Source organism: Xiphias gladius, chromosome 8 (genome assembly GCF_016859285.1).
Source record: "Xiphias gladius isolate SHS-SW01 ecotype Sanya breed wild chromosome 8, ASM1685928v1, whole genome shotgun sequence".
Classification (NCBI taxonomy): domain Eukaryota; kingdom Metazoa; phylum Chordata; class Actinopteri; order Istiophoriformes; family Xiphiidae; genus Xiphias; species Xiphias gladius.
In genome coordinates this window covers 29,880,695-29,906,950 of record NC_053407.1, presented here as the reverse complement: position 1 = coordinate 29,906,950, position 26,256 = coordinate 29,880,695, and the positions used below count along the sequence as shown (strand labels likewise).

Below are 26,256 nucleotides of genomic sequence, written 5' to 3'. Positions count from 1 at the left end.
GTTGAACACCTGATATACCTACACCATGGTTACAGACATTTATCTTAAATATTAATGATGACCCTTATGATGACAGTATGGCCACAACCCATTTGGTTTAGATATTTCTGATGTGACCACTTTGTTTAACCACTATTCAAGAGCAACATTATACTGCTTGGTTTATATATAATGTTTAAATAAATATGAATATGTTTTGGCGTACTAGTGGCTCTAGTGATGGCCGTGTCACTCATTTGATCGGTTGGTTACTTTTTTGGTTCAGATTTAAATATCTCACCATTTTAATGGATGGATTACCATCAAATTGCCGACGCAGGAGGCTCCAGCAAAGGAGTTTAACCTGGCTCAAGGCGCAGGCAGCGGCCAATTAAATACATCCAGGCAAGAAAGAAAACAAGACAAATCAACAATACCACAGTATAGAAATGTTCTCTCACAAGTAAAGGTCCTGCATTTGAATTTTGACTGAAGTCAAAGAATAAAAGTAAAAGCACTCATGATATATATATACGTCATTGGATTAAGAACACATCCTTGTGTATTAGGTATGATTTTAATGTACTTTTTATTCTGCTGGGTATCTAGATCCTATAATAAAACATCATAATTTATTAGAGGATTATATTTGAATGTACCTATGTGGCTTTAGCGTGTGGCAGTTATGACTCAAATAAAAGTTTCTGTATGTTTTTTAACAAAAGCAACTCAAGCTTTTTACCAAGAGTTCTTAACTGTCTTTCAGCTCATTATTGATATTGTGAACACTGTTCATTGTTGAATTTATAACCTCCTTCAGTGAGCTGAGACAATATTCTGGGATTTGGGTACGCTGTGGGCACTAAAAGGGAAAACTCCAGCATCTTTAAACAAAAACTCTCAGAGGTTTTAACATTCCGAGATGCAACTGCCTAGAGGAATTTATTGCAAAAGCCTCATTAAAATCTAAATCTTACACTGTTTTTTCTTTTACTTTCTTCTTCTGTCTCTTTCTCTTCAGGACTCTGGGCTACAAGAACCGATACGTTCGAGTTCCTGACGGTCACTTCTGGATCGAGGGGGATCATCACGGACACAGTCTGGACAGCAACAGCTTTGGACCGGTACGAACTGCTGACCGACCACTGCTGTTTCACATTATGGGTCCAATCAACCAATCAGCGCATCACTAGTTTTCATACGTATATATTTTACAGTTTGATCACATTATCCTCCCATTAGGCTGCGTTACAGACACAGAGCCGCTGGAAAGTTACACATCTGTAAATGACAATAAAATAACCTTGAATTTATATCATAACTAAACTGTAAAGTAATAAAAGAAACACGCAGACATCCATGTCCAACAGCGTTACTACAGACTGATCTATTGAAAACCCAAAGTCGCACAAGAAAAACCTCATAATGTGAAAGGATATTTAAAGCTGCATTTAGCAGGTTCTGGAAATCAAGCCAGCGCTAGCAAGAGACTGGCCGGCGAGCCCCTCCGCATCTGCCCGCCCCGTGACGCTCCGCCCAGCCCTTCACCTACAGCCTCGTCCTGTTTGCTGCCTCAGCTAACCCAGGGATCGGGAGCTCGCAAGACCCGACGATGTCGTCCAGCTTAAAGCCTCGGTGCTCGGCTACTAATTTATAACACCGAGTTACTCTGTTTATTAATGTATAGTTTTAGCAGCAGAAAAAGGAGTGAAAGTGAAGCAGAAGTAAAGCGTTTTTCAGACATGCAATATACATAGTGCCGGGATGTTCAAGTCTTACTTTTCCTCGGGATAGTATGTCGGGTGCGGACCTCTAAACGCATCGAGTACTTCAAGTGTTGGGTGTTGTGCTTTCACGCCACAAGAGTTCGGGACACACTGAGATGATAAGCCGCTGTCAAGTGGAAGTAAAAACAAATTCATTGTCCTCCCTGATATTAAACTGTAGGCTACATAAAGCTGCTATCTTATGAAATCACTGTCTTTTACTTAACTTACTGCGATAATTGTGTCGATGCCACATGTGTATTTTTGGGGTAAATAAGCAAAACTCTACCAACTCGTATGTATGCTGGATCATGACAGTCACAGATACAAGAAATCTCCCAGAGACGATAAAAGTATTTAATTCAAAGCGTTAAACAACTATTAACACTAACAGGCACCGAAAGTGGTGTAACTTCAGCAAACTGCAGCAGCGAGTCTCTCTTAAGTCCGCAGGCAGCAGGAATCAGGAACAATATCCGCAGGCTAAAAGGCACCGAGTCTACCGTCTGACTCCGGCACGTGAATGGATCCGAGAGCCCTGAAGCCTCGTGCCTGCTGCGGCTCGGCAAGTACAGGAAGCGTCGAGGGCGGCGAGTCTGTAGGAGAGCTGGTATCAACGGCCGAGCCGAGCCGAGTCAAGTATACAGGTTTGTAGAAATACAGTAGGAACCGAGGGCAAAACATGCGTCAGTCAGTCAACTTCTGAACTGCTACAGGTCCGACCTCGCACTATTGTCATTTTTACGTAAAAGTGACCAGACATGAGACTAACGTGTAAAATTGCCATTAGATCAACGTAAAGGGGTCCACGTGTGAAAAAAGGCCTGAGAGCGAGGCATTAAACCCTAAAGCTGAAAAACCATTTTTGTATGGCAGAGATGGACTGAAAACGAACAGGGGCTTAGTGGAAATCCATGGACAAATACATCCATACCGTGTGTGTGTGTGTGTGTGTGTGTGTGTGTGTGTGTGTGTGTGTGTGTTGTTTGTCATAGGTCAGGGTTTCATCTGTCCAACCTGATACCGAGTCGGGTTTTACCCGCATCCCCCTCTGGCCGGAGCGAGGATTTACAGTATTCCGAAGGAAAGTGAAGTGGCAGACTGTGCATTCTGTGTGTGTCTGTTGCCCGTCAGTATTTCTGGTTGCCATCGGTGTAGAGGTTAAATGTGTGTTGACAGACGCGGATGTTTGTGTCGACTTGGTTTGTCGATCCTGACAGACACCGCAGCATCTGCTTCTCCTCCAAACATAAAGATTTCATCGACTCTGCGTTTCAGGCTCCACCAGAAGGAGTATTAGAACCCTGTTATTGACTCCTGCTCTGTACGTGCTGTTTGTGGTTTGCCCCTCTCGGGTTGAGCGGTATAAAATTTTCAGCAGCGGAGGAGCTGTTTGCTATGGACGACACAATACAGGCCAGACAGAAGGCCCGGATCCCCCACTGAACGAAATCTAGCCGAGGAGCTCTGAAGGAATCCCCGAGAGCTCAAACCCAGAACACGCGGATCCAAAGCCCCGCAGAGCTCCTCTGGTTTTGCATTTTACTCCCCAGACATTTCTCCCTGTGCTGCAGCAGCAGCAGCAGCAGCAGCAGCAGCATGTAGTTACACTAGACAGAGGGACGGACAGAAAATAATCCGCTGCGTTCTTATATAAGGCTCACATCATAACTTATGGAGAGTAATTCTGTTTTAGTTTGGACAACTTCAGGCAGAGTAATTAAAAATTGAGCCATGTCCCTTATGTGTAGGAGCTTTAATATAAAATCTAATTTTCAGAATTTAGAGGCTGTAAGGTACAGTTACATAAACAAGTATTGGCAGATTTTTGCTGGCTTATTTACTGGAAAAATAATACACTTGTTGGTCTCAAAAACGATCATCTGTATGTAGCCTAAAGCCAAATGGTCTGCAAGGATAATGAAGGATAAAAACGGCTTCATTTCATCCCGTCAGCGGGTCCTAGAAGACGCACACCACCTTACGAGACTGAGCAAATTCACTCAGCGGAAGCTGAACGTTATGAGCTTTACCAGACTGGTACTTCAGTTAGTGAAGGTCTTTCTGTGAGGTTGTCTGCCTGCTGCGTAGACTTCAACTGCTGAGAGACATGCCGCACAGCTCATGACACATCACGCACATTTTAAAAAACGATAAACACCTAAATACCAGCACACTGAACACTGTGTCATTTTTGCCACAGAGGCAACAGTGTAGTACGGTACAGGCGCCGGTGTCGAGTCCAAGACCGAGGTTCTGCTGCAGTGCTGAACCATCTCAACCGATAAGCTCCAAGGAGAAGATGCCTCAGTCACATCCGCGCTGATTAGGGCAAGCTTAACATGGTCACACATAATGTGAGCGAGTCTGTAAAACCGTTCCGTGTTGACCGCTGGCTCTTAGTTTGGCTGCGCATGAAGGAGGAACGTGGGAGCTTTCGTCTGCGCGAGGCTGCGGCACGTACCGAGTGCAGACCCGGAACATGCTGAACTTGAAAAAGTCTCAGTAGAAAAGATTGGTGCCTTCATTCTGGCCTTCACTGACATGCCCCTTGTGGATTCATGCCAGGCTGCCACTTCGTCAGCGTGCAGCTTGAAAGTTGCCACGTGTCCGCTGCTCAGACATCCTCAGCGCATTCGGCTTGAGCCAGGACCTTACCGGTAACCAGGAGCTGTGAGTGCCGAAGCCGAACCATGTAACGGTTTAATAATTCTGTAGTTGCTGGGAGCACTTTGTGACTTGCTAGATGCATTAATTAAAAAACATTTCCTCATTATGTTACTAGAAAAGGTAATCCACTCAGCGCTACGTTTCCTTCAAAACTAATTTGCTGTTGCAGATTAGTTTCTGTTCGTAAACATCATTTTTAGGAGGCGCAGCTGTGTTTTCAGTGTCAATCACAGAAATGTGTTGATTTCAGAGGTGCTATTTTTGCATGTCAACTAACAAGAGCCTGTGTCGCCGCATCCGTCCCATTCATGCTTATCACCATTTTTCACGGCCGTTTTTCTGTCACTGCTTATTTGGCTCTGGCACAGGAAGATGACATCCCCGTTCCTCAATCCTGGCTACAAAGCCGTGAGACGCCATTGAGCTTCAACACCAGGCCTGTTCAAATCACTAAAAGGAGCCGCAGTTTGGGCGGCAGTTCAGAGGTCCCCTTTTATACGTACACGGTATTTATGCTGCACGTTGGCAAAGAAAGCAGAGGCTTCTTTCTTTGCTTCTACCAGGTGGTCTAACCGCAGGGGTCTCTCTGTCTCCTCCGGCCTCTCCGTTGTTCTCCCAGTAGTCGTTTTATTGGACAGCACTTTCAGGTGGAGTTGAGGAGCGGCTGTCGGCTCCTGTCCCACCTAACAGACACGGCCCTCATGCACTTCACGAAATCGCGTCGTCTCTTTATTCTCGCCGAACGGCTGAAGTAGCGGCAGCGTCCCGCCGGGCCTCAGAAAAATGTCGTGGCACACCACGCAACTCACACCTGAACAGGTTAATGTCAACGCCGCCACCAATCAGTGGGGTGTATTCGGGATGTGTCCCATCCAGCGAAGAGGTCTCTTTCGGTAATATTCTCCTTTAACTCTGGCCTTCGGTGCTCGCTGGCACCCAACGCAGTCCTTTCACTCAGAAACACGTCAGCTCCCACAACTGATGCCTATGGGTCGATCTGAAATAGGCCAAAACAAACCAAAAAAACCTACCCACAGTCTCTGCATAACACACAGACTGTAAACTCTGTATTGAGTGTCTGGCTTTTTCTTTCATTATTATTATTATTATTAATGTTTTTTCTCTTTTGGTGGAAAGTGAAAACTGTTTTCCGAGAAATGCTGAAAAATGTGAAATGGAGGAAAACTCTGAATGTGGTAAACAGACACGTCAGGGTTTCATGTCAGTTGATCGCACGCTGTGGGAAGTACGGCCTATTAAAGCATTTAAAACTACAATAAATACGATTTTTACTGAGCCCAAAGCAGGAAATGGCCACAATACATCCGCATGGGGTCGATGGAGGTGTTGGTCGATACCAGTGAGTCAGCCAGGAGCCGGCCGGCTGCTGAGATCCCGATGTGGGAGAGAACACAGAGACGAAGGAACCAACGGTCCAGAGAAAGTACTGAAGAGAAGAACCAGGAACCGAAGAACGAACCGAGGAACCATAGTGGGAACCAGTGAACCAAAGAATGAGCTGAAGTGGAAAAGATGAAACCGAACAAGTAAACTGATGGGGATTAAAGAGGGATTGAAGTGGACTAAAACATCCTCTGTCTCTGTTTTTTAGATTGACTTCTTTACCTTTCCTTCTGACTTATTCCCGTCCGTAACTTGTGACATGTAAAAGAAAGAAGAATCCTCATCCTCATCCTCATCCGCTGTCTGTACCCACATTTTTGAGATGTGATTCTTGTGTCTTAGCTGGTTTTGAACCTGTTTCTACAGAATTCTGGGTTAGCATTTCTACAAAATATGCAATAAAAATCAAATGTGATTCGATTTTTTTTTTTTTTTTTTTTTTTTCTCCTGACCTGCTCTTTTCAACTGCAGCCAGATGAAAATTAAGCGGCTGCTTCATTACTTTGTGTTATTAAACTGGATCCCGACCTGCAGCTGTTGCGGGGGTGGAGGCTTTTTTAAAATTTTTTATTCTTGCCCTGACTGCAACCCTGCCTCAGCCACCAGGACGCCCTAGAAGTCAAATCAAACGCTTCTTCATCTGTCCGTCGCCGGCTTTGCATCGCGCCACAAGCCGGAGCACACCGGCTGTTTAAAGGTTACTCTGAAGACAGAGACGAACTCGGCGCAGTGTGCTTTTAATATAGACGCCAGCTTTTCAGAGATAACAGGCATCATAAAAAGCATTTGACGTTCGCTGGCACACGTGTTCGACCTTATGCAAAGCAGCTCTAACTGATGCAGTGGGATAATGTCTAACAGTGAGCGGCCAGATCTTCAGCTGTCAGCTTGCCAGGTTTAATTATCTCTGCTGTTGACGTTTGCAAGTCCCCGGACATCAGTCTAAATGTAAACCAGACTGTTTTAAATCCTCCCAAATAAAAATAATTTCTCAGGACATGGCGAAGCTCTTCATCATGTTTAGTCCTCATTTAAAGCGGATTACTTTACCCGTCGCTCTTTATCCATTTCAGAAGTTAAACTAAAACAAACTCAGGCCAAGGCTGCACACCACCACAAATGAGCAATTTTTAAACTACCACTAGACATTTCTTCTCTAGCATTTTCAATCTGAATTTGGATTCAAACAAATATTTTGGATTCAAAATATAAACTGATCCTGGGATACGTGTCATTCCCAAAAGGTGTAATCACTAACCCCTTTCTTCAATATTGGATTCCCATTCCCTGCTTCACCTTCAGTACTTGTTTTTTACCGCCTGCTCAAGCTACAAGCTGAAAGACGGAATTGACCTGATCCTGAAATACGTTTTTGTGCCAGAGATGCCCAGTTCACATGGTAAAGATAATCAAACCACGTGGTGGGCGATACGCCATGTTGATTACCAACGTATCTGGCACATCCAAGTAACGTTTGTAGCCACTACGTTTGGCCCGCCTGGTTTTTCACGACCTACTTAATCCAAATGGCTACGATCCAGGGGAACATCCCCGGATAAGGCTCCTCGGGACAGTTTCTCCATCCCCTTTATCTCCGTCTCGTTCCTGACCCCGAGTTGTGCTTCTTCCTTGTTTTTTTAAACGCAGGTGTCACTGGGGCTGCTTCACGGTCGGGCCTCCCACATCATCTGGCCGCCGAATCGTTGGCAGCAAATCAAGCCGTCCCTCCCCCCGAACCGAGGACCGCTGGACGCAGAGGAAAAAGAGGGATGAAGACGCACAACACACACACACACACACACACACACACACACACACACACGTTTTTATACCTATGTTAGCGTCATCTGTCATCCAGTGAGGCATCTGTTAGCTGAAGGGTTTTGAAAGACAGAGCTGTGTCCATCTGTGCGAAAACCTTCCTACACACACATTGTATCACTGTTTTTTTTTTTTTCCTCTCTTCTTAAAATGTCAAATTCAGGAGACCGATCCTCTCTGACTCTGGGAGTTATTGGACTGTATATTGATTTTGTGTCTAGCGGCTTTTGCCACAGTCCAGTAGTTAGCAGTAACGTGAACAGGTCTCTCTCGTAGACAGACCAGAAAAACAGGGACTCTGACCTTCTGAGCCACAACCACGACCACACAGAGAGCTATAGTCCTGACCTAGAGCTGAAAGGACCAGTTGATTAATGGATTAATCGACTGACAGAAAGTGATCGATCAGTTAGGTAGCTGTTTAAGTGAAAATGCTAAATGGTTTGCTGCTGTTTTTCGCCGTTTTATGTCACTGAAAACCGAATGTCTGTTGAGTTTTGGACTCGGCCGGATAAAAAAGAGATTTGAAGACATTAACTTTGGGCTTCTTTTTTATTATTATCTGACATTTCATGATTAATGGTCGCAGCCCTATTGCGACCTCTCTTCTTTTCTAGCCTCTGTGCCACAAATTTCTGAAACTCCACAGACCCTCTCATGGACGATTTCTTTCATTAGTCTTTGCGAGAAAAGTGATCATGTCCCTGGGGTTTATTGTTCATATTCTAAAATAAAAGAGGATTTACTACAGGCCTTGGCATTAGAATTTACACTCTCGGGATTTTAATAAAGTTCAGTACTGGTTAATTAGACCCCATGACGTTTTTCCAGCACATACTATAACCATACTTTAAGTTACGTTAACTGTTTGTTTCTTGTCCGTGGAATCCACCCACACTCTCTTCTAATGTCTTATTTCCAAATTATTAGCTACAGTCCCTGTTGTTCCCTCTCAACTCAATTAGCCTCCGTCAGTCAAGCAGCTTACCTTTACCTCTTGGGCTTGTGGGACAAGTTGGTAAAGGTCTTGAAAAATGGAAATACTATAAAAACTATAATATGACACTGCTTTTAAATAATGTACCATCTGTCACTGGACTTTTACAAGTGATGGGGAAAAGGAAAAGATTGTGATAAAATTTGAAAGAGTAAACACAAAACCAAGACCAACCTTAACCAAGTGCTGTGAGCTGCCTAATTTTTACGAATTTTTACGATTTTGAGGAGACAGGCTTGGTCTTTGCATAGGGAGTCAACCATACATACTGTTGGGTGCGTTGGGACTGGCTTTTTCATGATTTGAGTAATTACAGAGGTCACTGTTACACTGATTTCAGTTTTCTTATTTCTGGAACAGAGTCCGCGGGCTTCCCACACGGAGCAGTTCTGACTTTAATACCTGTTCGACGTGTCAGCTTCAGCTTTCACTGTTCAAACACTCACCCCTGTTTACACAACCCTGGATGCGCGGGACACCTTTTCGTTTTCCGCGGAAACGTCGGCAGCCACGTCGGCTGATGTGGACCACCCGACCCTCTCACATCAACAGACGACACGTTTCTACCTAAAACCTTTTAAAAAATTACACACGGACTGAATAATTGAGCGGTCTCCCCCTTTAAGGGTGTTTTCACGGCAAAGTTTTATCACGTCTTTTCTCTCAGAACGACCTTTTCCAGTGTGATGGGAGAAAATGATGTCTGCGTCGTCATCTAAAAATCCATTTTCACTGTGCCTTTGTTTATGTCGATCCCATGAATATTCTCTTCTTTATTAAATGCTCAGAGCCAGCATTTATGAGCATTTCCATCAGCCAGGTTATCTGAAGTCTTAACTGGAGAGAAACCACGCAGGACAAAACACTCGCAGCCAGCTGACTTCTGCCCGGCTCTCAACGGCTGAAAAGCCCAGTCTTTTAAGAGGCACATCGCTGATTTGCATAAATGAAATTGAGGGAGCACTTGTGGTAAATTCAGCCAAATGGAGCTCTCAGATGTGGCTGTTGATTCTGCGATGCTAACAGCTGTGTCACGGCGTAATGGGACCCTGGAAGGCACAAGTGGGGCTAAATGCAGGTGTACTCAACCCTCCCACCGAGGCAGCGCGCAACAGCAGGCTCACATCTGCATAGTTAATTCACTCAAATGGGATGTGCATTTCTGTGACAATTCAATCGGACGTTTTAAGGTTTATGTCTGAGGTTTGTGACAAACCACAGGCTGCAGAGCCAAAAGACTCTCAGTGGATTGATAAAAGGCCGAGCTGTGATACAGGTCAGCTCTGACTGAGTCATATCTACTCCGGCTAAAAAAGCCTGTGTTTGCACATCTCCTGGTACTTTAAATTGTGTATTTACCTTATTTACAGAGAGCTGAAAAGACTCGTCGGCCTGTCTCTGTGTGTGTCTCTAAGCTTCTGTTCTGTTTCTGTGCCAACACACGCCGACGGCTGCAGCTGCTAGGATACCGGCGTCACTGTGGTGAGACGTGGCCTCCTTAAAAGACGTTTGGGATCACCACACCAACAGGAAGGAAGCCGCACGCCGAGCCCTGCTGCAAACAAGCTTTTATTTTGATATTCTTTATTTCCAAGTTTAAAATATGTTTGCCTGAAACTACCTTCACCACCCAAAACACTACCAATACGTTTAAAGTATAAAATAATAGACTACCACGGGAATTTATATGAAAAGGGAAAGAAATCTGCACAAGGGACTCTATTAGTCCCAGGTTTTGTACTTTTGATTGAAACACAACAGCTTTCATTCACCTGGCATGAAAAGGGGTTTTGTGATTTTCCAGTTAATGAGGATAAGACGGGTCAATAAGCAGATTAGAGCGAAATCACTGTAAATATTTGAAGACTGTGCGGCAGTCCCTGGCTTAACACACGTTTACAATGCCTGTTACAGCATCTGGTTAATATGATTAGCTAAGCCTGATCTCCCCTGAACAGTAATTGTCCAATCAGCGCTTAGACACCGTAACTTGACATGGCAGGCCTGTTGGCCTTCATTTCTAACTGGGACCAACCGTGGTCCCGACGTCCGGGGTCCCCAGGTCTGCGAGCCAATGGGAAGAGGAAGGACTCCGGACGTGAAATGCGCCTCTTTCTTTTCCGCCACCAAAGCACAAAAGCAAACATGCTTCTACCTTCTCAGTAGAGTTTACTCCTTTGTCTCTCAGAAGGAGAAGCTAACTGTATCTTTAGTTATAAAAATCCGCTATAAGGGAATTAAAACTCCAAGACAGCCACGCAAAGTGTGAAATGTTCAGGTATTACCGAGCAGATAGACCTTTATCTTCAGTCTTTTATAAAAACAGTAGCATTTTACCATTAGCAAGGTGTAAAATAATAATAATAATAAGAGTTGGATCCAACTTAATGTTAATATTAAATGTTAGTCAGCTAATGTGTTGTTAAAGATTAGCTCGTTGTATTTGGTGATGGAATATTTTACTATTTTGTTTATGTTTTTCTTGAGCAGAAAAACGCGTCTGTTTTCGAATCTGCTAAAAACAAGTTATTTAAACGTATTTGGAGCCTACTCTCTTCCCATGGGCAGACCTGAAGTCCCCAGATGTGATGCCTGCAGTCGGACCTCTCTCTTTTTAGTTTTACTCTTTCTGAAACCACAAATATGAGTAAAAGTGCAAGGAAAGAATTAAACAGTGTGTTTTGTTTGCGCCAACATCAGCTGCAACCTTTACCGCATCTAGCTAACTAGCTCACTGCCTCAGTACCAACTTATTGTTATTTCCGAGGCCAATGAACGCGTCATTAGGTCGCTAACTAACAGTATTTTGTAGGGTTAAAAGGTTACATTAAAGAAACAGCCCGTTCAGGACTTTACTTACATTCCCCCTGTTGCGTGGAGCCGGAGTTTAGGCGATCGTTAGCGGCTTTAACGTCAGGAGAGGTCTCCCCTCCAGCATGCCCAGGCAGTTACCCGAGATATACTGTAACGTTTGCCAAACACGTCATCCTCCTCCTCAACGCCTTTTCTTTTGCAAAAGCGAAACATACTGTCTGACAATGTGAGCAATAAAACAGAAATCTAACTCCTGTCGTTCTTGTCCAACCGCGTGAGCTAGGTGGCCAAACCGAAATGTTGGAATGCAGTACGAGTCTGATCTGACATTTTACCTTGTCATTCTTATAATGTTACAACTAACTAGCTCTACACCGCAAGACCAACACCGTTGGTTCTTTATTTCCATATCTCCTACACGGATCAGCTGGGGAGGGGTTTTGTCTTTATGCCTGGGATCCTCTAGCTCAGTCTTTTAGCATGATTTTTTTCCCCATATCAACGTCATGTGGTCATGCATATTACAACAGTTTGCCCCACTGCCCGGCAACAGGTTTTTCTGAATCCCTAATGAAATCTTGGAGCGTCTATAACACTCTATGGCTCATTTGACTGTTAAATTGCTCCTCTGTCACGGCGATCTTGACCAGTTTGAAATGCAATTATGCTAATCGGAGCGCCGTGCAGGTTCAGTCCCGCGCTCCGGGGCCTTTAACTCTCCTACGAATAGCCAAGCCCCGGAGTCCTGTGGATGAAGGTGTTTTATCCAGTCCTGTAATAGATATTAAGCACTGCTTGGCTGCTGCGTGAGAAGAGCAACGGAAACTGACCTCCGCTGGTCCGAGGACGCCTGCTGAGCCCTGGGGGGAAACGGCAGCAACTTGACATTCTTCCAGCACTAAATCAAACCTGCTGTTGTCAGAGCCTGAAAATCTCCAGGCTCAGAGCAGAAACTCCTAAATAATCTGTCCAGGGGCAGTGCCTCAGTTCTAAAGACAGGCACAAATGTTTATTTGAGATGAAGTGGGAAAGAACTGAATGATTGATATTTAAATCTGCCGGTGGTTGTCTTTGAAAGGGCATATTCTACACCCGGTATGAACATTACATAATTTACGACAAATCCGACTCGCTGCTGGGTCAAAATCACATTACCGATTCAGATCACCCGAAACTGCACATATTTTTCCCACTTACCACTAGTGATATTTAGTCAGACAGACGGTTTTGGTTTTGGTTTCTCCAGGTGTTGAGAGATCTGTCTCTGACATTTCCATCAATAAAAGTTGATTGAATTTTGTTTGTTGCTCCCAGCAACATCTTTCCACAAACAGCCGCTCAGTTAGTCTGGATGATCCATAGACCTCAATGTCAAACTTTGACTGGATCTACTATTTAACAAAGAATTTGTTGACGGGGGGGGGGGCCTGTGGATTAGCCTGCGTAAAACAAACAGACCAAGCCGTCTTCCGTTAAGATGAAAAGCTAAATATCATTTTTTATAAAAGAAGCAAGAGTCCTCACAACTTTATCCTCAGCAAAGGTTAGCTAATGCTGCATTTGCATAATGTCGGCTACAGCTAATGTGCAGATACAGTAAACATAAAATGCTGTTATGCAGTTATGTAACACTGAGCCGACGGGGCATGATTTTTTTTTTTCACTTTATCGCGTCTATTTGTCATCACGAATTATTTGCTCGATGAAGTGTCACTGGAGCTGACAAACAGCAGAGCGCAGAGCGTTGTGAAGCCCCGTGCCCCCCTGGGGGCGCAGGGTTCCGGTTCATCTGCACAACGACAATGTTAGATGACGGACGCACTGATGGACATGAAACTCTACTGGTTGGATCATTGGCAGTGCTGAGATAAGTTACTTGAAAAACATGATCAATTACTCGTCGGAAAAGTAAGGAAATTGCTAAGTACTCATCAACAAAAGTAATCAGTTGCATTGCTGTTTACATTACCCGTTCAAAAAGCTCCTCAACACACACAGGCAACAGCTTCTGTATTTAACAGGTGTAGAAACAGAAAAGGAGACATTGTTCTTCATCAAGCAGCCGGTCTACAGTTTGGACCCCCAACAGCTAGCGAGTGGCTAATATTAAAAACCCACCTGGGGAGAAGGCTTAAAGTTGCGTTGCAGCACTGCTGACACTGCACAGGAGAAAAAACATTTAGCAGCTTAAATCCATTCACTTCCAGGTTCTGGGTCAATTCCGGATCATTTTACCAGTCATGCTTTAGTGTTTCATTGCAACAACTAACCAGGTACTTATCCTTTAGATTAAAGCACCATATTTCAACGACATCCTAGAAATCAGGTTTTGTCAATCAGTCTGGCAGGCAGGTCTAAATACCACAATACCCATGAGCCTAAACCGCTGTTGCCAATCAGAGGCTTGAGTTTGAGGGGTAACGAATTCAAAAACCCTTCATTGTTGAATTTGAGAACAAACCGAGGTGGAATAGCTGCCAAATTAATCCCACCCAGAAACCAAAAGGGTTGACCTAAACTGCAGATTTTAAATCTGTTTCCTTTAGCTCCAGCTCGCCATTAGCGGTGCAGGTAACATATATGTCTTGCCAACATGCACCGTAGGAGTTGTAGTTCACCTCTCCCTGAAGGTTTTGAAGTCCACAGTGCCCCGTGCCTTGAGCTTTTTATCAGAGAACCTGACCTTTTCGGGGACAGTTGTTCATCTTTTGTGCTGATCATTCAGCCATTTAAAACAGGAGATTCATGCCCACCCATGCCCCAGCAGTGCTCCAGTTGTGAGTCACCTAACATTGTCTACAGGCAGGTAGAGGTAAAATGGATGGGATTTTTTACTTCCAGAACAAGTGGCTCTCAAAAAAGACCCTTCCTCTTTGCATCTGACATGCAGCATTATTGTCTGCAGTTTTCATTTGTTCCTTATTTGGAAAATGAATGAATAAATGTATTTTTATTTATTTGGTCCTGGCGAGCACTTCAGACAGACTTTACTGTTCACATCCCTGTGTCTGGAATCGGACGGAGCTATTTCCAGGGACTCATTAGCTCGGTGTCATGGTGAGGCCAAACACACGGCATACAATTAAATGTGTGGATCAGATTTGCTCAGCGACGGAGCTGCTGATGACCTTTCCGTGGTCGGAAAGGTTACACCAGCAGTTTTTTTTAAGGGTAAGTCATTACCTTCTTAATGATAACAATAATTGCTTAGCACTTAAGACATGCTTTAAAACAAAAGCAACTTAAACCATCAGCTATAATAAAGAGAAGATTTCCTCTCCATACTAATTAAACCCTATTATTCAGGCGGACTCTGCAGATTCCAGAAGACTCTTAAATTACCAAAACCTCCACAACATTAGCACAATCAGTTATCACAGCTTGTGTGGGGTTTCACAAAGTTTTCAGTTGCTTAGTCCTTAACAATCAAAAGTTTTATAATTGTAGTTCCTCCGGGAGTTTTAGAAGAGCTTGACTGGAAATAATTTAAAAAGTAAAGTTCAATTTACCTCTTCACGAACGTTCTTTCCTTCAGCCGGCCTCAACTATTTCTACTTCAGTCAAAGATTTCTTATGTTTTCCAGAATGCTTTCGAACAACGCCCAGAGAAAGAGACGCGTCGGATTCAGCTGTGAGTTCATGAGACACCCCTGGGGGATTTTTGGTGTAAAAAGGCAGCTCTACAAAGAAGTCCTCGCTCCTTGATTCTCAGGGACTGACACCAAAATATGATGTTTACGACTGCTGGTTTTAGATTGCTGAAATATTGATCTTCTCTAATAGAACTCTATTAAAGCAGGTTCCCTTTTCTTCTGCTCTTCCTTCTTTTCTCCCGCTTCAGAGCAGGTTATGGTCGAGATAACAAATCAACGCGTATAAAAGCTTTGCCTACTGACCAATTAATTCTCTTGGAAACTGGCATTAACATTCGTAGAAGGTCCCGCGAAGCTCGGTACGCGGATCATGAGAGGGTCCCTTAGGAGGGCGAGAGTGTTCTGAGACCTGCAAACCCATTTGGCCTTCTCTGACGATTTTTTCTTTTTGTTTTATGAGTGACCCTCGTTATTGCAGAGGGCCAGCTCCTATACAGGAGGCCCCCTCCTGTCTTCTTCAGCTCATTTTTTCCCCTGTTGGCTTCAAAGCCATATCGGCCATTTCATCGTGCTTTCGAACACCGACATGATCCTACACCAGAGACTGACTGAAGCACTGAAGCCTTCTACTTGTTGTACTCATAGGATATGAAGGTCAGCCTATTTACCGCTTTGAATTATGTTTTTATATTTATTTTTATTTTTCCCCAAACTCTGTTTGAACCCGCCAGGGTTGCAGCTGAAAGAGTAAAGCTAATTAAAGCTAAAACTGTCATACGCTCCATAAGAAGACATCAAAGCAACACATTCATTTAATGGAATACACACATGTAATTATAGTCAGATCGACTCGTGCCCTAATGATGGAGCCGTGATGTTATGAGCCTGTTAACTTACACATTCACACAGTGGGGGGGGGGTGCCAGCTGTCCTTCCTGCATTTGGCCGCTGCAGCTGTTGCTTTTAGCCTGGATCATGTGTTTAACTTCTTCACGTTTGTCTAAAATTATGGTTCGCTCTTCGTTCGTGAAACATGCCGCTCCGCCGCCGGCAGACTCGTCCAGTTTTGCGATTGGTCATGTGCTGCAAACACCGCCCCTGATGTGAACGCGCCCAGGAAAACCTGAGCCGTCCTGTGACCACTCAGCGTGGTTGGGGTTGTTGGGCTCGGTGAAGCCAGATGAGGAAAAGGTAACCTGGGTATGTTGATCTTGCGTCGTGGGACAGGCCCCAGGTCCCTCTGTAGGCTCTACAGTCCTACATGCCTCTCCATCCAGGATCTCGCCAAACTCTGAGCTTCTTTCGTCCTTTTTTGGCGTTTTGAGCACAATTGTCTCTGCATATAAACAGAACAAGCTGCTGGTTGCCATCCATGTTTGTTTTGGTACAAGACCTCGTGACAGCTGGAGTTCTCTGTGGATTTTCAGGGTCGTCTCCCTCCAGAGCTCCAGTGGTTACTGAGCAGTGGTTCACTGTGTTGTCTAGTGTATTCATTCAGTTGGAAGCTTTGTGGTCCTTCCTGACTGTCAGAGACTAAAAAAACATTCAGCTGTCAAGGATTTACACTTGAATTTAAAAAACAACGGGCTGTTATATTTTACTGTGGGCCTCACTTTACAGCAAGTAATAATTAGTTATACGATAAGTTACTAATTACTTGACTAAAATAACTTTGCAATTTGTTGGAAACAAGCCTTATGTGTGGCTTGTCTGACGCTTTATGGATCCAAAAATAGATGCTAATACCAGCAGTAGCAGGAGAAGCAAGAAATGTATTTTCCTGCACAGTGAATCTGACCTGTCCTGATCACCATGGCATACACTCACTGACAAAACCTGACAAAAAACATGGCAGGCACAGGCGGAATACAACTTCAGAAACCTGGTTTAACATTTCAAGAACCTCTAGAAGATTCTTAGATTTTGGATTTTTTCCAAAGGTTCTCCCAGACCCTGTAAACCAGACAATGTGACTCTGATCTTATGAGCAGGATGATTAATTAACATGATTCATTATGTTGATAATATCAGGATCACACCACACTAACGTCAGCGGAGCACGCGTGCACTACTGAAGCACCCATCCATTCGGTTCACAACAACTCTTACCTCCGTTCACCCGTCTCGGACAGCCCTCAGACAAAACTTCAAACCGTCTTCACCGGGCTCAGTACTGGACAAAGATAGTTTAGTAGCTTCCAGCACTTTATTTATTTCTTCATTCATTCATTCATTCACTGATCCAGCGATTTCACTATATGCTTAAAGTGAAACTGGAAAGCTAATTTCAAGTCAGAGCCCTGATCAAAAGTTTTAGTTACTCTTAATAGTTTCACAACATATTGACAGAGGGAGATCTGTTCGTTTTGAACAGCTGCTTATGAAGATTACACTTCACTGAGATTGCGAGGGAAGGATAAATAAAAAAGACTAGCGGGTTGCATCTGCACCACCTTCGCGGCCTGCTGCATTTGTTAGAATTATGGATCGCCCTTTGGAGCTAAACCTGTAGTTTGAGCTACAGACGTAAAGTTTATCCTAAAAGTGGCACGATGGCTCCAGGTTCAACGGGAAATTTTAACCTGACTGTGGCACCTTACAAAAGGTCAGAGGGTCAAACCCATGAACATCACATTCCTTGGCTCTAATGTCTACTAAATGTCACGTAGAGTTCAACGACCTGACCCAAACCCAAAGGGAATCAACAACAGGCCGAGTGTCAGGACGGTCTCGGGTCGTTTTACTGCGTAGAGCCTCGGGCTCGGTTCGCGTTCTGGTTGGATTATTTTCAGATGTGACCTAATAAGCAAAATTCTCTCTCTCTTTCGGCCTCTGACTGTGCCAGTTGTCTCTGTCAGTGCATGTCATGTGTTGCAAGTAGATACAGTGCTCGCTGTGGAGCAGGAAGAGAGACGAGGCATCGCCAGGGCGGTGGACCAGCAGAGGGTGGCGCTAAAACCATTTTGCGGTGGATGCGATTCTCTCCCTCCACATCCCTCCACTCAGAAGAGCGTGATGATGGTGCCTGTTCTGTTCTGGATTACGACTGTTTGGATTATTGTCGCGTTCAGCTGGTCCATATTTCGATAAAGGCGAAGTTGATCGACTAACGCACGCGGTTACGCCATGAGCAGAAATCTGCTATTTAAACACACTGCAGATAGCAAGTTAAACTCTCATGGAAGTAGACTTGAATTTCAGGATTGATTTGGAATCCCCCGCTCCCCCCCACACCTTTCTGCCATCAGATAAGGGGTCTGAAACCTACCATTTCTGTAACTTTCCGAAACCAACGTTCAGACCCACTTCACTCAGTGATTGATCGGCTTTGTGGAGGTGAGAAAAGAGCCAGGGATTTCTTTCTCTAGCTCTCTTTTTACTTTTTTTTTACACAACCCTTTCTTTCACTCTGAATGTCTTCCAGGAGGGACTGTCTCAAAATTTTACACCATTATGCCCATATTTAAAACGATATCGCGCCTCCCCCCTCTCTTTGATGGCTGGGTTCTTCATTCGTCTTCGATCGTGGCTGTTTCAGATCAGGTATAAACACTTGTGATTTTCCGACTTGGGACTTTCCACCCGTTTTTCTTGCTAAGAGAAGGAACGAAGAAGCTTTGAGCTGCACTCCAGGAGAAATGAGGGTGGGGTCAGAGGTCGTGGCCGATGAAGATGGCCAAACGGACGCAGTTCGCCACAGCTGAGTTAAGGAGGAGGTTGAAAGGTTCCCACACCCAGCAGCAGCAGTAGGGCATGATGTAACCCAGTGTATTAGAAAGATTAAAGCGCCGCGGTGTCTCTCCGTGAGCTTCTGGCAGTTTCCAAGCTGCTGTACGTGCTGCTTTGATACGTCTCATCCCTGTGAGCTCCTCAGACAGCACCAGGGCCAATTCTTTTCTCAAGCGGATCAGCACATTATGCTTCGACAATGAAAAAAATATTGGTTTAGTGAGATAACAACTGATGAGCTCTTCTTGAATAATTTGAAAGTTGTGCTGGAAAATAAAATACTTAAAATAAGCTCGGTGCCCCCCAGCCCCCCCCTCTGTGACAGAAATTAAAGTTCATTATCTCCAGATGTCACCGTCTGGTTAGATAAAGCAAATGAAAGAGCAAAAAAGGCCCCTTATTGGACTTTAAAGGCTCCAGTAATAACATTAAAGTGCCTGCATTACCATCCACACCATGTTGAATTAGGGTTCAGCGATCCCTATCTGCTCGCCTTGAATAAATCCACTCTAATTACATAAAGTCTTCTTACGCATCACTCATAAGCTGTAAGCCATAATATAATATTGCAGGGAGATAATGAAATACATATCTTTGCTTCATAATTAAATATATTATAACTAGCTCATAATTGTGTGTATGTCGGATATTTCTTCCCTAAAAGCGGCACCTGATATTTAAAGGTGTCAGTGATGTTCCAGTTCGTCCCGCTCCCTCCGACTTTCTTCTCAGCGTGAGAGAACCCCGGAAGCAGCCGAGGTGTCGGTGAGCGGCTGTTTTCCTTGAGCCAACCGTCTTGGGGACAGAGCGCCTCCTCCGGGCCTGGTTACGACGAGAGGGGGGGGGGTCAAACGTAAGCGCTACGGGTGCTAATTTTAAATGAGATGTCATTTTGACCTCTTCTCGGCACAGTCAGTGGCCGGGAAAGTGTGACTGACCTCCACCGTCTATTGATGATTAATTAATGGCATAATTAATATCACACTTCGCTATTTTCTTGAGAGTTTTCCCAGAATTTCCCAACTTAAAATCCTTGACTATTTTTAGTATTTCATTTTATCGGATATAGTGATAATAATTATTGTTTCAGTCTTGATGAAACAAAGACCGGCTATTTCAGGAATAAATTATGGGCTGAAAATGGCTCAAAACTGCTGATATAGAAAGCAATGTTTCAATACGTGTGCAGTCTCACCATTTTTTAACGCGTACCTGGAGTCCGACACACTCACTGAGACTGAAATATTAAATGAGCAATGATATCATATCATTTTTTAGACACGTGCAGTGAGCCACGCAACATACTTCCGAGACCTCTGGAACAAAAGCCAGAAGTTCTGGTTTCACTTTGGCATCTCCGTGGAGAAGAAGCGAGTCAGAGGCATGAATCAGAGCGGAAGCAAATACCGAACACTCCAGTAAATGGATTTAAGCTGCAGATCGTGTTGTCAGTTTTCTCAACACCGTAAACTTCAGCGTTAGCTCTACATCCAATGGTGAGCTTCATCAGCACGAAAGGCTCAGGATGATTTAAAACAGCAGATGGCGTCTTGGGCCATTTTCAATCCACGTAATGCTGATTCTTTCCTCTGATCTTTCCCTGAACCTAACCAGGTAGTTTTGTTGCCTAAACCGAACCAAACTGAGACCGAAAACTGAATGTAATTTTTTTTTAAAAAGGGGCGTGTAATAAGCGCCGGATGACGGCAGACGTTTATAGCGCCACCTGGCATAAGGCGCGCATTAAACAGCGCAGTGCAACAGCTTGCACTGTCCCGTACGCTGTTTTTTTTTAACGGAAACACACCTGGTGAAGGGAAAAAAACGAGGTGCTTGGGGAGCCACTGGGCGGGTGTCATTAGCCGAGTAGCCGGGTGGAAATAGACACATCGAAGAGACAATCACACGACAGCAAAGCAGACTGTTACATATAAAGTCAGTAGTAAGTAAGTGAAAAAAACAGGTAGAAATGAACATCAAATTTGTCAGTTAATTGCGTCCTACTCATTGCTTCTATGAAATCAGTCATTTCGAGATGAAAAGATAATTAACCACAAGCGATGGACCATGTGGTCTCTATCTGCTAGCAGGAGAGTCTGTGTTGTTTGTCCCCAGACCTCCTCGGGGCCCCGGCCCCCTCAGTGATTACGAATTCATCAGGCGTGATTACTCAGAGGCGTCGTGACAGCGGCTGAGCTGCTGCTAAGAGGTGCAGGTCAGTGGCTCTCGAACCGGCTCGTCCTCTGGGAGGCATCCTCCATCTTCATTATGGATTCTGATATCTACCATCATCTGACAAGCGAGACACAAACACACACACACTAGCGCAGAGGAAGTCAGGGAGTGTGTTTAGCCCCGGGCCCTCAGCTGAGCACTTCAGAGGATGGAGAGGGTTGAGGAAGAAGGATGGATCTGGAGATGGCAGAGACAGCACAGATGAAAGAGGAGCTCAGTAATAGGCAGCACTTTTTAAGATTTGCTAGAAACTGAAAACGAGCTTTTACTGTCACAAGCCCAAAACAGGAGAACACGAGGACCTGAGACCAGCAGAATCCTCTTCATGGGAAAATTCTTTTCTATTGACTTAATGTTACAGGACTAGATGTGTTTTATCCTGCGGTTTTTACCCTGGAGATGTGTCCTAGTTAGGGTCCTTCTGCTCTCATGTTTTACTGGTTTTCCTTTATTTTATGAGTTTGATGTTGGGTTTTTTTGGCTGTTTAGGCAGGAGCACCTCAGTATGAGTGTTTTTATAAGAATAATTTGAATTCTCTCGTCTAAACCTAAAAAGCACGAGGGGATTTCCTTCCCTGGGTGTTGACTACAGGTATGTTGAAACTAGATATGTTTAATGGTCAAAAAAAGCAGTGTGAGAGACGCTTGGTCCGGACTCGCAGGCGGTTCTCAGTTAAATGCACCAATCATAGCTAACTGGTTGAATTGCGGTTGACATTACAGTTACAAACAGTCGCTTTCGGGCAGAAAAGAGTTGATACCTCAGTTCTTGCTGCGCCGGGCAAATTCACATCACGTCGCTCCCACTCGTGTCTTTCCATTGACATTGAGTACAATCATGTTGCCGCTAATTTGAGCGTGTAAAATTCTAATTAATGCATTTGAAACATAATCTCGACAAACACTACTTAGACTCCAGATCTGAGCATCTCAGAAGAATCAGTGGATTTGGTTTCTTGACATTTTTCTGTAGAAATATTACCATTCTCACCAGTAATAGTATTAGCAGCAGTGTTATTATCACCATGCCTTATATAGTAGAGGGGGAGTTGGGGGTAGATGCATTTGAGGATTCTAAATTTCAGAGCTGCCACCAAACCTCTGCATCTTTTAGTCAACAGAGCATAATCACAGAAATATTTAAAATATATTCAATGGAATATTAATATTAATCTTCAGTTAATAATAAATCCCGGGCAGCCTGTAACTGCGTGACAGCGCGCTCCTTTTATTAGGCTGCCCCCAGACTAAACCTGTGTCAGCTAAATGGACCCCACCATTGACAGAGTGAACCTCTCAGCTGGGTGTCAACAGTATCAACACAGGCTGTTTTTCAAATTGAAGCCAACGAGGCTGCTCCTGCAGCGGCTCCCGGTATGCGGCAGAACCAATTAAAAAAAAACTCAATTCGGCAGCTCAAAGTCCTGCTGAGAGAGTGACGGCGTGGTCGAGCTGATAAGCTGCTCAGCATTCAGACGCTATGTATTACAACACTAGCCCCCCTCCTCCCACCCCGGTGCTCCCACTCCTGCAGAGGGAGCCTGGGCTATCTCCAGCACCAGTGGCAACAACAGGCAATTTGTGGAAGGTTATATAGGGTAATTAACAAATGTGGCGTTCGCTGTTGGCTGACACGTTTCATATCATGTTTTGTGGTTCCCTCCGGGCATCTGCCACAGAGACTCCCATGTTGGAGACATGCTGCAGTCCAACCCTGCAGGTGGAAATGAAGAGAGTAATTTACAGCAGAGAGTAGAATCCCTCACACAATGACTTTGCATCATCTGTTTTAATTTCCATTTTTATTCCGACCAGATTAATCTGAGAGACAAACGCCAAATCTTCACGGGGATTGTGCCAGGAGCCATCTGGGGCCGTAATTACGATTTAAAGCCTTTATTAAAAAACACGGCCATTGCTGCATTCCTGCAGCGTCAGCAGAATGGGAAGAAAACAAAAAAACTGCGACGGCATCACATCAGCCGCAACGCCTGTCAACATGTTGACGTTCCGACCAATGAGCACTCAGTAGTCGTTACTGCGTTATTACGTGAGTACTCATGCTCCACCCTTCATTTTGATCTCAGCTACACACCTGTAAAGTTTCTTGCCACCTGACGGACACACAGACATATAACCATAAAGCCAAGGTATTCAAAAACCGCCTCTGTGGTTTGAATGTTTTAAGTTTTACTCTTTCTCTAAATACACAGAGAGTTTAGTCCAGTGTCGGGATCCGTATCTGTTCGTGACTCTGTAGTTCCACAGTTAGTCAGTAAAGTTCGGCTGGACTTTTTTTCTTTTCTTTTCCATTTTTGCATATATAGAGGTCGTTACGTGATGACACCACAAATATGGAAATTAGCGTGTGAAATCTGGGGCTTGTTCGAGCAGCCTTTTTATACTTTCCATTGAAAATAGTTTTTCGACGCCGGTCAGTGTTTTTTATTTCTCCTCATGCTGAATTGGTGTGCATGGGTCTGTTTGTCTGCTATCATGATGGGTGGATTAAGGTTCGCATTACTGCCAAGGCCCAGAGTTAGCACATCATTAGTTAGAGATTACTTCAGACAAAGCCCGGCTCAAGATTGATACATCCACTGCATGGGAGTTGGTGTAACACCACTGCCACATGCTAATAACCACTATTTCTGAGTGAATGTAACATTAGTGGCCCTGTTTTGCACCATATTGGATTTGGGGGAGACTGGCCAAGATTAGCAAACAGCCAGTTGTTTAATCTATATACCGAGTTTCAGCTCATTGTTTATCCATCCAGCCCACAGCTTTACTGCTCTGGTTCACTCTCACCGCTCTCGTAGCGCCATTTTCGGCCGCAGCAGGCAGATGTTTTCAGAGAAACAGCTGGAAAAGGCCACCGTCCACTACCTGCTCAGCAGCAAACAGCAGAAGGACGCAGTCAGAGACCAGCTGGTGAACATGGAGGAGCATTTAGCAGCTGAAGAGCCAGAGGTCTCCCTCAAGAGCTGGTGGAGACCAAAACCAGAGCTAAAAGAGGGGGGAGTGCTGGACTTGGATTCATCAGGTGACACACACACCAGATCCAGATGAAGCATCATCTCATATCAACTTCAAAGGTGATGTGTGTTGTGTTCACTACTTGTTTCAATTGCCCCCAAGTGGGTAAAAAAAAAAGAAAAAAAAAATCACTTATTGCAGGTTTAAGAACCAGGAAGGAGGTAGATTGGATTTGAGTGCTCTGTGCTCCAGAGTTAATTAGAGAACGTGGATAAGTAAGACTCAGCAGAGAAAAAGATGTGAAGTATTTCTGAGGATTTTTCCAGCTTTAGGCAGACGATCGGCGCTGACTGTGCTGTTCTGACTGGAGGAGATGCCCTCCAACCCTTGAAAAAAAAAAAAACAGACTGTGATGGAACAGAAGGCACTCGGAGTGATGTTTTTCTACCGAGATGGAAGAAGGTCTGCAGCTCAGGAAGCTGAGTGAGGCTCTTGCACTGTCGGGGTCAGAGTGTTTGTTCCCCCCGGAGCTATAAACGGTGAAAATGTGGGGGCTGAAGCTGCTGTATTGCTTCGGATAAAGAGAGTTTATCAACAGCTTCACCACAGGAGCCTCCTGATTTGTGAGTGGTGCAAGTATCAAGTATTTTGCAGTACAGAGTGTAGAATCTGAAAGCCGCGGGACTGAAGTGTAGAGGAATACTCCACTGAAAAGCCAAGTTTTCAGCATCAAACAGTCACCGGCTGATCAAGTTTTCTCATAACTCTGGGTCCCAGAGTTATGAGAAAATGGGCACCCGGGGCACAGACCAGTGAAAGGCCCCCACGCCTCCTATTCAGGGCCCCCAGACTGAAGGAGACATAAAACTCTTTTGTGTCTCTTTGTGTTCGTTTTGCGTCTATTAACTGAACTCTGTGACTTTCAAACAAAAATATTAACAGTCACTTCAAACAGAGGCTCTGGACCAGGTGCCCCGTGACCTCTGGGACCCCTTGGCCCCGTGCCTGGTAGGCCCATTCAGGGATCCATCCATGGTCACAGCTGGAATTCATTGTAAATACTGTGAATCCAAACTGGCTAAAGCTGCCTCTCTCCCTGAAGGAGCCAGATACAGTTTTTTTTAGAGCCAACTTCTGCAGACGGTGTGGATTTGAGACTCAAAAGTTGTTGCCACCTCTTTGCCCGAGGTTTTGACTCCTAAGAATTCCTAAAATGTACAGATGTGAATGGCTCTTCGTCGCACGTGAGCCAAATGTCTGAAATTTGAAGTGTTTGGAAATGCACGGCTGTCAGCGCACATAATATTCAAAGAAAATAAAATGCAAAGCACCATGGAAACGTCAGACCTGAGTGGAGCGATGAGGAGACTGGAACCTTCCTCACATTAACGCCTGAGACCAACAGAAACGTCAGATTTCATCACGTTCTCCGAACGGTTTTCCGTCGTCTGAGCTTCGACTGATCAGCCCTTCCAGTGACCTCATCTCGCCGTGTCCCCTCCTTCTGTGGCGGGTTAACGGCAGCGACTGGAGAATCGGCTCCACCAGATGTTGATCTCCATCAACCAGTCAGCTCACATTCACACAGCAGGAGCGGAAGGAAACTTACATCAGAAATCTCACATCCGTGAGCAAATCAGAAACACGGATCTGTCCTCATGCTGTGCTTCCACCTCACATCGCTCTGAAATATTGCTATTTTTGGCCTCCTCCGCAACAAAATGTAACGCAATGGAGAGTAAAACCCATTCATCGATCAGATTCATGCTTTTCTCGCAAGAAGCCATTACGAGTAATCAATAAGTAATCAATATGAGCAAATAATGAAATATTTCAAGATTTCGACAAGTAAATTTGAAGTCTGGCGAGGCATTGAAGCACGCCGTGGCGAGACGCGCTTCGCTGTCTGGCTGACGGATGGATCTGGGTCTGGAGGTTGACAGGAGTCTGTTACTGGCCCGTGCGCACAGCGCTGGTTGTGTGGTTTGGTGGAGCAGGAATGAAGGTCTGGATCCTCTCAATGCCGCGGCATGACAGCCTTATTTTAGACAGCAGTGTTCCTCCAGCTGTGCGTCATCGGTTTGTGCTTGTCTCTTTCCTGTTTCAGCATGGAGGGAAAGCTCCATAAGAAACGGTGTTCCCAGTGCGTCGTGCTGCACAGAGCCCTGACCTCAACCCCATCTAACACCTTCGGGATGGACTGGAACCCCGACCGTGAGCCAGACCCCATCACCCGGCATCGCTAATCCGTCTGAATGGGGGAAAATCC

The 26,256-nt window shown here is 44.7% G+C and overlaps 1 protein-coding gene across 1 annotated transcript in view; it reads left to right on the top strand.

Moving 5' to 3' along the window:
* immp2l (inner mitochondrial membrane peptidase subunit 2) overlaps nt 1-8,177 on the top strand; it is a 152,718-nt gene extending 144,541 nt beyond the window's left edge. The window contains exons 5-6 of the mRNA XM_040133112.1: nt 1,001-1,103; nt 7,467-8,177. Of these exons, the coding sequence (XP_039989046.1) occupies nt 1,001-1,103; nt 7,467-7,592 (229 nt within the window). The 3' untranslated portion in view covers nt 7,593-8,177. The remainder of the gene's footprint in view (nt 1-1,000; nt 1,104-7,466) is intronic.
* Nucleotides 8,178-26,256: the final 18,079 nt, after the last annotated feature.